We start from the raw sequence: 13983 nt of genomic DNA, 5'->3' as shown, positions 1-13983 counted from the left end.
GTTGTGTACATCATCCATGGTATCCTATGATTGGTTTTATCTTGTCCAGGTCGTCCTTATATTTCTTATGTGGACTAAAACTTGATCCTACTCTCAAAAGTTTGCCTCCATGTCATCTGTAGTTGCAAAGCGCTCTCTCAAATTTTGGACTGGCATATGATATCGCTGCTCATTAATATATATATCCTTGAAAGTGCGGTCCGAATCTCGGTTGTTCGACATATAAATTAGGAGAAATTTCAAAGGCATTCTCTATATCCCTTAACTCTTTATTTATTTATGTTATTTTCGCGTTGTATCTCTTTTTATCTCCACCTTCCTTCTTTATTTCCGCTGAAATGCTCTGGTTGTTAATTGAATTAGTTTCGATTTATAATCAACACTCCCCTCTTATATATGTTTGGAGTCACTAGGTCAACAATGATGTTAATGTAAGTATGCCATATATTACTTCCAGAGACTGGTCGAACTGTTAAAACTGATTTTCCCCTTTGCCAGACAATATTGTCGGAGTGATAACCCAATTTTTCACCTCGGTCACGCAGTTAAGCCAAATTTATAACCACTAACTTTTCACCTCAAACCTTCGTTTTAACAGATAAGACATTATTGGATTTCACATCGGTTATACAATTTAATTGGTGTAAGTTCATTTAACAATACTCGTATTTCGAAGCAGATGAATTGTTATTTTTAAGAAAAAAATATTAAAAGAATTAAAAATTGAAATTGAAATATTTAAAAAGGGTTAAAATATATTTAACTCAAGATTTGATTATTAGCCTGTAGCCTGAGTTGTAACAACCTTGATGCAACTTACAAAACACCATAAACAACAATAATTGCACAGAATTATAAAGACATATCAAAGTACGTACAATCACACAGATTGTGCAAAAGAACAAAATCCATTGTTCACAACTGTAAATCCTCCATCAACGATAAGATTGTGACCACTAACATACTTAGATTCATCACTTCCCAAGTACAGATTAGCTTCAGCCACATCATTTGGCAAAAGATTAGTACCCTTTAGGTTAGAATAAACCCCTAGAATCCCATCATCATCTACTTTTAAGTATTTCGTAGCCATCGGAGTGAGAACAATATAAGGCGACACACAATTCACCCGAACACCGAACGGTCCAAGCTCGACCGCCGTGTTTCTCGTCAGCCCCACAACAGCGTGCTTTGAACTCGTGTAGGCATGATTCGCCACACCACCTATGCTTCCACAAATACTAGCTGTGTTAATTATGCAACCTCGTCGAGCAGGGATCATTACTCTTGAAGCGTGTTTTGTTCCGAGAAAGACACCAACCAAGTTAATGTTGATCACTTGTTGAAATTCAGATAATTTGAAGTCAAGTATGTTGGTATTGTTTACACCGGCTATGCCAGCGTTGTTTAACATGATGTCGAGTTTGCCGTACTTGGAAACCGTTGTGTTCACGGCAGTTTCTATGTCTTTTTCCTTTGTCACGTCGCAGTGAACATAAGAAGCTGATGATTTGTGTAACTCTTGGCAAAGTGAGTTACCTTTGTCGTCTTCAATGTCAGCTATAACGACTTTAGCTCCATGGTTGGCGAAGAGTCTTGCGGTGGCTTCGCCGATGCCGCCCGCTCCACCGGTGATCAGAGCCACCTTGCCTTCAAGCCTTGTAAATGAATTGAGCATGGCACAATATTTAACAAAACAAGTTGTTTATTACAAGGCTTATAGAAAAAACAGAGAAACAGAAACGAGGTGAAGTTGAAACTTGTTTACCTTCGTAGAACAGCGGAGGCCAAAGGAACGGTTGTCATGGCTGAGCTTTTCACGTTTCTAGAGAAATCACGGTATGGACGTGCGTTTCACAAAAGCTACCAATAGGAGCTTTAAAAATCACCGTAAAATGGTGTGAAACGCGTGGTGTCGGTCCCCCACCACGTTTCCAAACACACAAATAAGAGAAGTTTTGTTGGTTGGAACCTACAATCGGGGCCCTTCACATCACCTAACTTGTCTCATCATGCGGTATGAAAGCTTTAATTTTTCTAATACTCCGTATGTAGTAAAGGTAAGGGTTGATTCTGATTTTATTAATTTGCCGCCTTCATGGACTAATCAACTACAAGATATTGTTTAATAACTGCATTGAAATGAAAAGTATTCTCCCTTTTAACAACTATTCAACATTGAGCCCACGAATACAATGCACTTTGTTTGCACACTAAATTGAGGAGGAAAGATTGATAAAAAAGTGTGGACTTCACAATCATGATTACCTACCGAATCTTCATCATTATCTTTTGTGTCATCCAGGTGTACACTAGAGAATCCTGTAGTTATAAGATCAACATTCACATGTTTTTCATTTTCATCAATTGGTTGGGCAAGTAGGGAAATTTTTTGGTTTTAATTTTAAAAAACCAAATAATTAAGGTGTTATGGGCTAGATAAAGGCCCAATACAGGCTAAATCAAAACATCCAACCCAACCATGTAAAACTCAATCAAATTATCTAACGTATACAACCAATACATGTGAGATTTAAGATACATTTTTTTATTTCATAATTTCACCCGAATCATCTAGTACTTTGTAACTAACTCGGACGTTGGATTGCTAATCTTACAGCCTACCTCGCATCATCGTATCAGATATTAGTATCATCGCATTTGGAGTCAATCATCACCAATCAAGCACAATTTTTGTTCATATATAGAACAAATGAGGCCGTACGTGGAAATTGACTTCTGATTACTACATAACACCATGATCAAACTGTGTTTGATCCAAAGCCATATCGCAATGAAGTCACAATAGGAAGAAAAAATTCATGTCTTACCTCCCATCAAGGGACTCTTCCTCCAAACCTCTCGATCTAGCGACAAATTTTGATTATCGTAAGTAAGGAAACAAAAAAGGAATCGATGCAGCGACAACAATCTCCTATCGTTAAATATAATTCTCTATCAGAAAGAATCTACAAATCAACGCTATTGCGATACATTGCACTAACCTTTGATGCAAATTAGAATTAACCCCTATCATCACGAAAAAACATGCTATACTATGATATTCAAACTACACTAAGAGCTTGATTGATCCAAGCATTACTTGAAACAAGCATGAAAGTATATTTTTATCTCACAAACCGAGGTAGGGATAGAAGAGAAAAACTTCATACATCCAAAAGATTTGTCGACCTTCTACGAAGAGAAGCATACCATGTCTTTGTGAAACAATAACGTACCACGCTGAACATACTTAGTTGTAGTTAACACACCCCTCTTGGAAACTAGCTACTTTAATAGTGTGGGCGGTGGAGCCCAAGAGAAGTCAACCTCGAACCATGATAAAAACCTAAATGCAGGGACGGGAACCCCATCCTTGGCCGAGAGAGGTGCATAGTGACGCTGAAGACTTACACCTGCTTCTTTCGATCGAGAAGGGTAACAATTGAAATTGCAATCATCATCGGTATCACTTTAGTTTTGATGACTTATCAAATTATGTGTATATTGTCAATTTATGTGTATATGCATTATTTAATTTATCATGTCTTTATTAATTTTAGAGCGTAGCAACATGAAAAAGTGAGTATACCCTCTTGCACAAAAATAACTCATCTTTCTCTTATAATTTATTTGTTAATGAGTGAAAGTATTCCACCCATGTGAAAAAGATTTCTAAAAAAGTGTAAGGAATCATATCTCTTGAAACATTATTATGAGTTCTCGTTGTAAAAACAAGAAACATATATATATATATATATATATATATATAGAGAGAGAGAGAGAGAGAGAGAGAGAAAGAGAGAGGGAGAGAGAGAGAGAGAGTCGATCAATCCAATGATATGATATTTTGGCACTTGATGCATCCGCAAGTGCACGGAAGTATCGCAATAATATAAAAAATTGTCGAACCTGTAACGCCCAGTTATTTAATTAATTATTTTATGGTGCGTTTGCGAATTATTTGATAAAATAATGAGTTATTTAGGATTATGTTATTTTGTTATAAGTTAATTAAATATTATTAATAATATAATGAGAATATGAATATTTGAGCCTATTATGATGTTAGTAGTAGTATTAGTGGGGGTGTGAGGTTAAGCCCGTTAGTAGAATTGAAAATTAGTGAGAATAATAAAATAAGAGAAATTAGGAAAAAAAATTAGTTTTGTGGGAAAATTTTGGAAGAATGTAGAAACAGAGAATAGCAGAGAGTTGGAGCAATCCCATTGGAAGTTTAAAGCAACCTTCAATCCAAGGTATGAGTGGGGTTCTTACACTATAAGGGTTTGTATGATGATGCGTATGGTAGAGATTAGGTTCCATAATTTTTTACCCATGTTTATATGAAAAATTGAGTTTTTGATGTGTTTATGATGTTATGAATGATGTGTAATTTGATGCTTGATTGATGAATTTGTTGTATGAATTGTTGTTGGCTACCTCGCATCACCGTATCGGATATTAGTATCATCACATTTGGAATCCATCATCACCAATCAAACACAATTTTTTTTCATATATAGAACAAATGAGGCCGTACGTGGAAATTGACTACTAATTACTACATAACACCATGATCAAATAGTATTTGATCCAGAGCCATATCGCAATGAAGTCGCAATAGGAAGAAGAAATTTATGTCTTACCTCCCATCAATAGACTCTTCCTCCAAACCTCCCGATCTAGCGACAAATTTTGATTATTGTAAGTAAGGAAACCAAAAAGGAATCGATGCAACGACAAAAATCTCCTATCGTTAAATATTTCCCTATCGGAAAGAATCTACAAATCAACGCTATTGTGATATATTGCACGAACCTTTGATGCAAATTAGAATTAACCCCTATCATCACGAAAAACCATGCTATACTGTGATATTCAAACTACACTAAGAGCTTGACTGATCCAAGCAATACTTGAAACAAGCATGAAAGTATATTTTTATCTCACAAACCGAGGTAGGGATAGAAGAGAAAAACTTCATACGTCCAAAAGATTTGTCGACCTTCTACGAAGAGAAGCATACCTTGTCTTTGTGAAACAATAACGTACCAGGTTGAACACACTTAGTTGTAGTTAACACACCCGTCTTAGAAACTAGCTACTCTAAGAGTGTGGGCGGTGGAGCCCAAAAGAAGTCAACCTCGAACCATGATAAAAACCTAAGGGCAAGGACGGGAACCCCATCCTTGGCCGAGAGAGGTACATAGTGACGCTGAAGACTTACACCTGCTCCATTCAATCGAGAAGGGTAACAATTGAAATTGCAGTCATTATCGGTATCACTTTAGTTTTGATGACTTATCAAATTATGTGTATATTGTCAATTTATGTGTATATGCATCATTTAATTTATCGTGTCTTTATTAATTTTAGAGCGTAGCAACATGAAAAAGTGAGTATACCCTCTTGCACCAAAATAACTCATCTTTCTCTTATAATTTATTTGTTAATGAGTGAAAGTATTTCACCCATGTGATAAAGATTTCTAAAAAAGTGTAAGGAATCATATCTCTTGAAACATTATTATGAGTTCTCGTTGTAAAAACAAGATATATATATATATATATATATATATATATATATATATATATATATATATATATATATATATATATATATATATATATATATATATATATATATATATATATGTATATATATAGAGAGAGAGAGAGAGAGTTGATCAATCATGTGATATGAAATTTTGGCACTTGATGCATCCGCAAGTGCATTGAAGTATCGAAGTAATATAAAAAATTGTCGAACCTGTAACGCCCTGTTATTTAATTAAATATTTTATGGTGCGTTTGCGAGTTATTTGATAAAATTATGAGTTATTTAGAATTACGTTATTTTGTTAGAAGTTAATTAATTATTATTAATAATATAATGAGAATATGAATATTTGAGCCTATTATGATGTTAGTAGTAGTATTACTGGTGGTGTGAGGTTAAGCCATTAGTAGAATTGAAAATTAGTGAGAATAATAAAATAGGAGAAATTAGAAAAAAAATTAGTTTTGTGGGAAAAGTTTGGAAGAATGTAGGAATAGAGAATAACAGAGAGTCAGGGCAATCCCAATGGAAGTTTATAGCAACCTTCAATCCAAGGTATGGGTGAGGTTCCTACACTATAAGGGTTTATATGATGATGCGTAATTGCGTATGGTAGAGATTAGGTTCCATAATTTTGTACCCATGTTTGTATGAAAATTTGAGTTTTTGATGTGTTTACGATGTTATGAATGATGTGTAATTTGATGTATGAATTGTTGTTGGTTTGTGTCGGGTGAAATACGGTGTTTTGGGAAGTCAATTTGGGCGTTTTAATAGTAAAAACCGAAGCTTTGAGGTCTAAAACTATGAAAATTGTATTTTAAAAAGTTGCAGAATCTTGGTCCTGCAACAGGTCTAATCGGTTACAGTAACCCGTTACGGGGGTGAAAATTGTGTGTTTTGGATACTGGAAGTGTCGTAACAGGTTACAGTAACCCGTTACGGGGGTGAAAATGTGTGTTTTGACTACTGGAAGTGTCGTAACCTGTTGCAGTAACCCATTACCCTGTAGCTGACAGCACTTTTGCAAAACTTTAAAAAATTATAACTTTTGACTCGGGTGTCCGTTTGACGCGCTGTTTGAACTTCCGAAAAGCTAAAATTATTTTCTATCCAATAAAATTAATTTAAGAATATTTTGAAAATATTTATGAAATTCATATTTTTCCGGTATTTTGTGATGATGTGGAGTATGAACGTTGTTATATTATGATGTTATCAAAACAATGAGATTATAGATTGAAGATTATTACAATGATGATGATGTTGTTGCTGCCACTAATTATTGGCGATTGAGATGGAGTTTATTACTCGTTGATGTTTAGTTGATGTTGTTGCATGTTACGATGTCGCATACATTGCATTTTTACGATGGCCTGGATTGGCAAAACTGCGAAGAAGACATATGCCTTGTTGATGCCTCTAATAATTGGCAAGTTACGAAGGGGGCTTATGCCCTGTTGGTACCACATGCATTTGAAGTCTTTTTACATCTTGATAATGATTATGTTGGATTAAGATGTTAGGATGCTTTTGAGTTGAATTATGTTGAATTCCATTGCTTAATTAAAGTTGTTTTTTTGAAGACTAATTATGTTTTATTCGGTTCATCCAAGTTAATAGTGTTATGTATCTATTTTAATTACGATTAATTGTTGATGTTAATGAAGAAAATGTGACATCCCATATTTGCGATTAATAGTGTTATACTATGATTTTAATATTATTCGACGGGGTAAGATAGGGTGTCACATTAGTGGTATAAGAGAAGGTCGGTCCGTCCGACCAAGTTGTTGAGTCGGTGTGGTATGACAGTTGAATACTATCAATGTGTTGTTCCATAGTACGTAACACTCAGGGATATGAACGTTAATTGTTTTTCAGTTTATCTTGTTGTTGGATTTTTAAATTGCTTATTGAAGTATTTTTACAGCTTGATGTTGATTATGATGGATTAAGACGATACGATGCTTTTAAGTTGAATTATATTGAATTCCACTGCTTAATTAAAGTTGTTTTTTTAAGACTAATTATGTTGTGTTCGGTTCATCTGAGTTAATAGTGTTATGTATCTATTTTAATTACAATTAATTGTTGATGTTTATGAAGAAAATGTAACATCCCATATTTGTGATTAATAGTGTTATTCTCTGATTTTATTATTATTCGACGGGGTAAATTGTGGTGTTACAGTACCCACAAAGACCAATATCAAACTATTGTAATCTATCGTCGCCTTGTAAATCTAAGGCTAATGAATAATTGATTTAGGGGAAACTAAGAACTAAAACTGAAATAAAATAAAGATTAAGAGAAATATAAGAGAAGATAGACTAAAATGTGTATCTCGTGAATCTTAGAGACTTTGTAACTCGTTGGCTTATAATAAGGTTAAAAACATATTTAGTAGAAAATATTAGCTTAAAGACTAAACCTCACACTCTCGTAGTTTTGAATAATGTCACGTTCCTTAACCATGGGATTTTGCTCTCGCTCCCCCATTCTAATCAAGGAATGCGTTTTAAAAATTGAATAAGTTCTAATTAATCCTAAAGCACTGTCGCTGTGTTTAGCATTAATGCCTAGTTTCTATTATCCGGTTTGACCCACAAGCTTTTGCAGTGCCGACTTGAAACTTAGTTAACTTCCCACTCTCGTGGCAAAATCATGTTAAATAACCTCTCACTCTCGTGACATAGCTATTTAAATTAATTTAAAAAAAAGACTGAAACTGAATTTTCAAACAAACATTAAGCCAACTTATTACCGAGTCCCATCGGGAACGACGGTCCTCACATACCGGGCTCAAGACAAATTAGCTAAACATAGAATTAAGCGTAAACAAACTAAACATAAAGTTCACGGTTAAGAACAACAACACAATTAAATTTAAACAATCGAAACAATATAAATGAGAAATGAGATAAAAAAGAAACCTGTAAAAGCATAAATAAACGAAACTGGAATTATTGTTGAAATTATCTTTGCGTACAATAACTTGAAACCAATTGAAACTATATCGGCATGCTTGAAGAATCCAGCATAGAATTAAAAATAGCAAACACCTAAAACTAGAGTCGTGATAGCTCTTCCACACTGGAAGAACTATCACTTTTACATGTAATTCTCTGCTTCAAAACCAAGAACAATACACTTCTTGCAAAGAAAAATGAGTGATCCCCCTGAAACTGTCCAGAACTCCCTTTTATAACTCTCTGCTAAATTCTTGTAAAGTACGTGGAGACCATTCAGGAACTCGTGACTTCATGGCCAAAAATATCCGGAAGACTCTGTTTGTTGGAGACATATCAGGGGACTGGGTTCGTTTGGTTACGTGGAGAAAACCATGAAAACAAAATACGTAGCCTGTTACTGAGTTGTGGCGAGGGCTACATGTTGTGTGGCGAGTGCCACAGGCTTATATGTGCTTTGACGTGGCTGAACCTGTGGTGAGGGCCACAGGTCCGCGACCAGGGCCACAACTTTAGAAGCTGCATTTTCTGCTATTTTCTTCCATTCTTCTAATCTTCTCTTTTTCTTTGCCATTTCTAGTTCTTTTTACAGATGGAAGCTTTATGTTAGAAAGTATCTGAAATGAAATAGAAATACCGGCATAACAAAACATAAATAAATGAAAACGGTACTAAAATGCATGCAAGTCAAGTCAAATATATGATATAATTTCACGTTATCAACACTTACAACAGATGTCAAGTGTAATACCCCAAAATTCTAAGTTAATTACTTAATTAATTATTAAATTAATTTAGCGTGAATATGTGATGTTTGATACCCCAAAGTTCTTTTAATGATGATGTTTGATGTTTTGGTGATGATGTTTGATGATGATGTTTGATGTTTTGGTGATTTATGCGATGTTCATGTGTGTTATGAGGATTATCGAGAAGTAGGAGTATTTCAGAATAATTAAGAATAATTTAGAAGGAATTATTTAGAGTTAATAATATTATTAGAATTATTTTAATAATTTAAAATAAAGTAAGTGAAGGAATAGTGGGAAAATCATAATTAGGGGTCCAAGGGTTAAACTAGGAAGAGGGCTTTATTTGGTCATTCTGTGAAATTGTAAGAATTGGGAGAACATTGTGAAGAGGAGCTAGGGCACAGAAAGGAAAAGAGGTAGAGTTTGAGTTTACGCAAAGAGGATTCAATAGAAAACTACAATATAAGCTGGTAAGGGGAGTTTATCTTGATTATTATGATTAGTCTAAGTGTTAAATAATTGTGGGTTTGGCTTTGGGGTTTTTAGGTAATGATGAATAGATGATGAATGTGATGGATATTGATGAATTATAAGTATTGATTTGCAATAGAATGATGTCTATAAGGTAGAATACGTTAGGTTGTGGTTATATGATGAAATGTTGAGTTTAGATGATGATTTAGGAAATCGCAACATATAGGGTCTGAGTTATGCAGGAAATCGCAACATGAAAACCTTGTTCGCGCATATTTGTCGGGAGAATCGACCCAGTCGCCGGGCGAATGGACTCGCCCGACAAATATGCGCGACAAGGTTACTGATCTGGTTCGCCTATGTGTTGCCCGAGAGAGCCTATGGCCAATGCGAGTTCGCCGGGACAAAGAAAGACTTGCCAGGCGAGAGGCTTCCAGAGATTTGGATGTTAGTTACTGACTTGGTTCGCCGGGTGAATGGTTTATGAACCTGTTTACGGTGATTTCCGGTAAACAACCGCTAGTCTTCCAAACTATAATAAATATGATTTGGTTACTCGCAGGATCGACTAGATTGATCCTAGGACATAGTCAAATAGGTTGTTATTCATGATAGTTTGAATTATGTCTATGATTGGTGTGTCTCGAAATAAGAAATACTTAATCAAATAAATAAAGATTAGCAATCACCTTGTTATACACGTAAATATAACACCAGCGAAAGTTAAAGATAAAACATAAGACAAAATTTGTAAAAATGCAAGAATCTTAAAGTGCAGAAAAGTTAAGTGCTTCGAAGATAAACGACATGAAAATAAAGAGTACAGGAATGTAAATGACAGAAAGTAAAAGAAAGCGTAATAATATCGAAAGATACTTGAATAAAGGAAATACACATGTATTTAAATTGGTGTTGGTGTCATACGTACATTTCTCAGCGAACTCTTTCTCTTAACACTTGATACTTGAGCAATATGTGAGTGATTTGTACAAAATGAACACACGGAATCCTAACATTAAGATCCTTATTTATACTAGTTTCGACCCTAACGGTCCTACGCTAATCTAATGCCACGTTGTTCGCAGAAAATCCAGGGATGCCATCTGTCTTCGTGCGGTTACATAAACTACTTCGAAATTCAAATCATCCCGCCTGAATCCTCCTTCGACGCGTGGCAACATAATTATAATCGAGAATGCCACGAAAATACGCTAAGCTTTAGTACTTTGCATATCTCGCAAAAACGTCTAAGTTCCAAAGATCATTCTTCTCGAAATTAGCTTCGGTGCTCACTATTTTGCTTCAACTTAAACATCATTCTCGAAGCATGGCCATCAGTAGCCATTCTCTATCTTCAAGGATGGTCATCAGTAATCCATCTTCTTCGAACTTCGAACCTTCGAAGGACATTTCTTTCAAAACGAAATCTTCAGCTAACAAATTTCCCCCAATAAATGCCTGTTTCGAAAGACAAGAGAAATAGGCGTTTCTTGCTGTAACAAGATTTCGTTTTTAGAGTTCCAAGATTATTGACTGACGTCATAATCATTTATGACTCTGTTTCCAAAACGTCTTGTCATTTTCAAAGATGTCTACTCATAACTTACATTCCCACGTTCTGGTCTTACTTTATGATGATTACTCCTACATACTAGGAGTAAAGCTAATAACTATTCGACCGCCGTTGGATTAAATCAACGTCTGCCGCGTGTCTCTTGGTTTTTACCCAAAAGACTTGAAAAGGCTTCCGTTAAACCTTTAAATACCTGAATTCATATGCTCAGATTACTTTCTTCATTCTTTCTACAGAAAAGAAACGTCTCTGGTTCCATTCAAACCCATTTCTCAGATCAAGCTTACTCATGGCATCTTCCTCAAATGTTCTCCAACCAGCTTTGAAACTTCAGAAGTGCGCGCCATTTATGCTTCTCAGGTAATAATTCCCTTTGAACTTTCTGGAAAAACTCATGCCTTCATGAGTCCTTTACCAGGAGAAAGTAACTCTTTTCTGAATAAATTCTTTCCTGCTTATTATAAAACTAGGCCTTTAGTTAGTAAGAACAAAATAGATGAAGATGGTCGTCCTATCTTAGCAGATCCTGATAGTGCAGAAGACACTTCGACCGTAACCCCTTTAGCCCTAGAGAAAATTAGGTTAAACTATATAACCAATTTCTTGAGAGTTTTTAGGTCAATTCCTTTAGCAAAAGACCCTGAACTGTACTATGTCTGGCTAACAAGAGTAGAGAAACACAAGGCTTCTTTCTGGAAACAATTGGGCATTTATGATTTAATCCAACTGTCCAAAACTGGTTTAGAATACAACCAAACCATGTTAGTAGCATCAGTTCATTTCTAGGATGCTTCCCATAACACTTTTCATCTCCCGTGTGGAATGGTCACCCCCACTCTTTTCGACATAGCTGCTATCACGGGGCTTCGACCAACCGGAGAAACCTTTGACCCCAATGTCATGGATACTGATACCATTAATTTCAGCGAAGCAACAGTTACTTACACTGCGTTCATTCAACAATATCATGACGAAAGCAATGAAGTAGTCTCGGACGAAGAGCATATTGCTTTCTTAGCCTTATGGCTTTCGAGGTGCGTTTTCTGCTCTAGGTCCATACAGGTAGCAAAGAGATATCTTTGTATGGCCAATCAACTACATGCTGGAACGCAACTGAACCTAAGCCAGTTAATTCTAGGGTTTCTCTATGAGAACCTAGGTGAAGCAACAGACCTTGTTAAGAATTATGAATCAGGATCTCTACTCTTTGCTAGTGCTTTCTGGTTTTTGCAACTGTGGCTAAATGCTACTTTCGAAGCTCACCTCCCATTTCAAGGCACTGTCAACAAAGAAGATCCAGACATCAAAAATCGAGCTGTAGAAGGAACCCGGTTGGCTTCGCTAACTCCTAAAGAAGATACTGGGAAGCTTCGTGAACACTTTTTAGCATATATCATGATGTTTGCTCAGTGTGATCAATTCAGCCCTTCAATGGCTCCATTCGTACAAAGGACAGTGGGTCCTGAATGGTTCACTCGAAGGTTTCCAGCGACGTCCCCAGACCAACAGACTGAATCTGTAATTATTTGGGAAGCTTTTCTTACCCCAAGGCTGTTCTATCACCGTCTTCGACCCTCCAAAAGCCAATGTATTCTTCTCTGCTACCAACCAAATTTGGTGTCAAGACAATTTGGATTAGTTCAAATAAAACCCAAATGTCTATATGAGAAAAGGAACCATATGTGCTTACACACTTTGTATCTAACTGAAGATGAGTGTGAATCAAAAATCGCCAGATACACCGGTGTTACCAATCTCTCTCCTATTCCTTTCGAACCTGCCTTTTATTCTACTCCAGATTTTCAAAAATGGTGGACAGATTACTACACGATGCAAATCTTCGATGTTGAGAGCCTTACTCGCGAACTAACTGAAGCTTTTGATGATGTGCAGGAAAAATTTCACAAAGGTACTTCAACTCATATTAAAGAAATACAAGCCTTTCAAAAATTCTTTGAAACCATTTACAGGCCTGATGATCTTAGTCGGACCGTTCGTGAAGCTGCAATCATTTTGCACGAAAAGTTTTCTACTAAACTGGATAAGTTAAAACTGCCCTCGTCTGTTCGACCAGAACTGCGTTATGAAGTGGCTTTCAAACTTAATCCTCCGAAATTCCCTCCACTGACAAGTGCTGATTTTGGTGTGGCTTTAAGCCCTCCTTTCCCAGACTGGTTCGTGTGTGGGAATGCTTTTAAAATTCTTCAGGAAAGCACTAAAAAACGCGCTGAACGAGTGGTCCCGACTAAGCATACCCTGGATACTTTCAAAGGACACCTTCATATAGATCTTGAACATGTTCGTGTCTTGACTCCAATACCTGAAGGTTTGGGTTTAGACAACTTTCGACTAACTTCTCTTTCTTTTTGGCTGAAATACTGATTCCAGTTTCAACTACAGCCGTAGCTCGAAAGAGAAAGATCAAAGAAGCCGCTGCACAAAAAGATTCTGGAGTTTCGAAGAGCAACAAGGCAAGTAGGAGTGATTCTACCACGACCGGCAAGAAACCCACGGTATACACGCATTTTATATTCCAATTTGTATATTTCTGTGGATGGTACTTACTTTGCTCAATTCATATTCTTCAGACTTCGAAACCTCCGGTGCACTCAAAGCGGAAAGATCCTCAAACCGTTGTTTCAGATGATGA

At 36.0% G+C, this 13983-nt stretch overlaps 1 protein-coding gene across 1 annotated transcript; it reads right to left on the bottom strand.

Annotated features, from left to right (window-relative positions):
• Positions 1–754: 754 nt before the first annotated feature.
• On the bottom strand, positions 755–2031 carry LOC131606825 (borneol dehydrogenase, mitochondrial-like). Its single transcript, XM_058878939.1, has 2 exons — positions 1769–2031; positions 755–1658 (listed from the first exon to the last, which is right to left on the bottom strand). Exons 1-2 carry the CDS (start codon positions 1804–1806, stop codon positions 881–883), a joined length of 816 nt encoding a protein of 271 aa, XP_058734922.1. The 5' UTR covers positions 1807–2031; the 3' UTR covers positions 755–880.
• Positions 2032–13983: the final 11952 nt, after the last annotated feature.

This window comes from Vicia villosa, linkage group LG5 (genome assembly GCF_029867415.1).
Source record: "Vicia villosa cultivar HV-30 ecotype Madison, WI linkage group LG5, Vvil1.0, whole genome shotgun sequence".
In the NCBI taxonomy this organism is placed as follows: Eukaryota; Viridiplantae; Streptophyta; class Magnoliopsida; order Fabales; family Fabaceae; genus Vicia; species Vicia villosa.
Note: the sequence above shows the minus strand (reverse complement) of the source record. Positions and strands in the feature narration are given on the sequence as shown.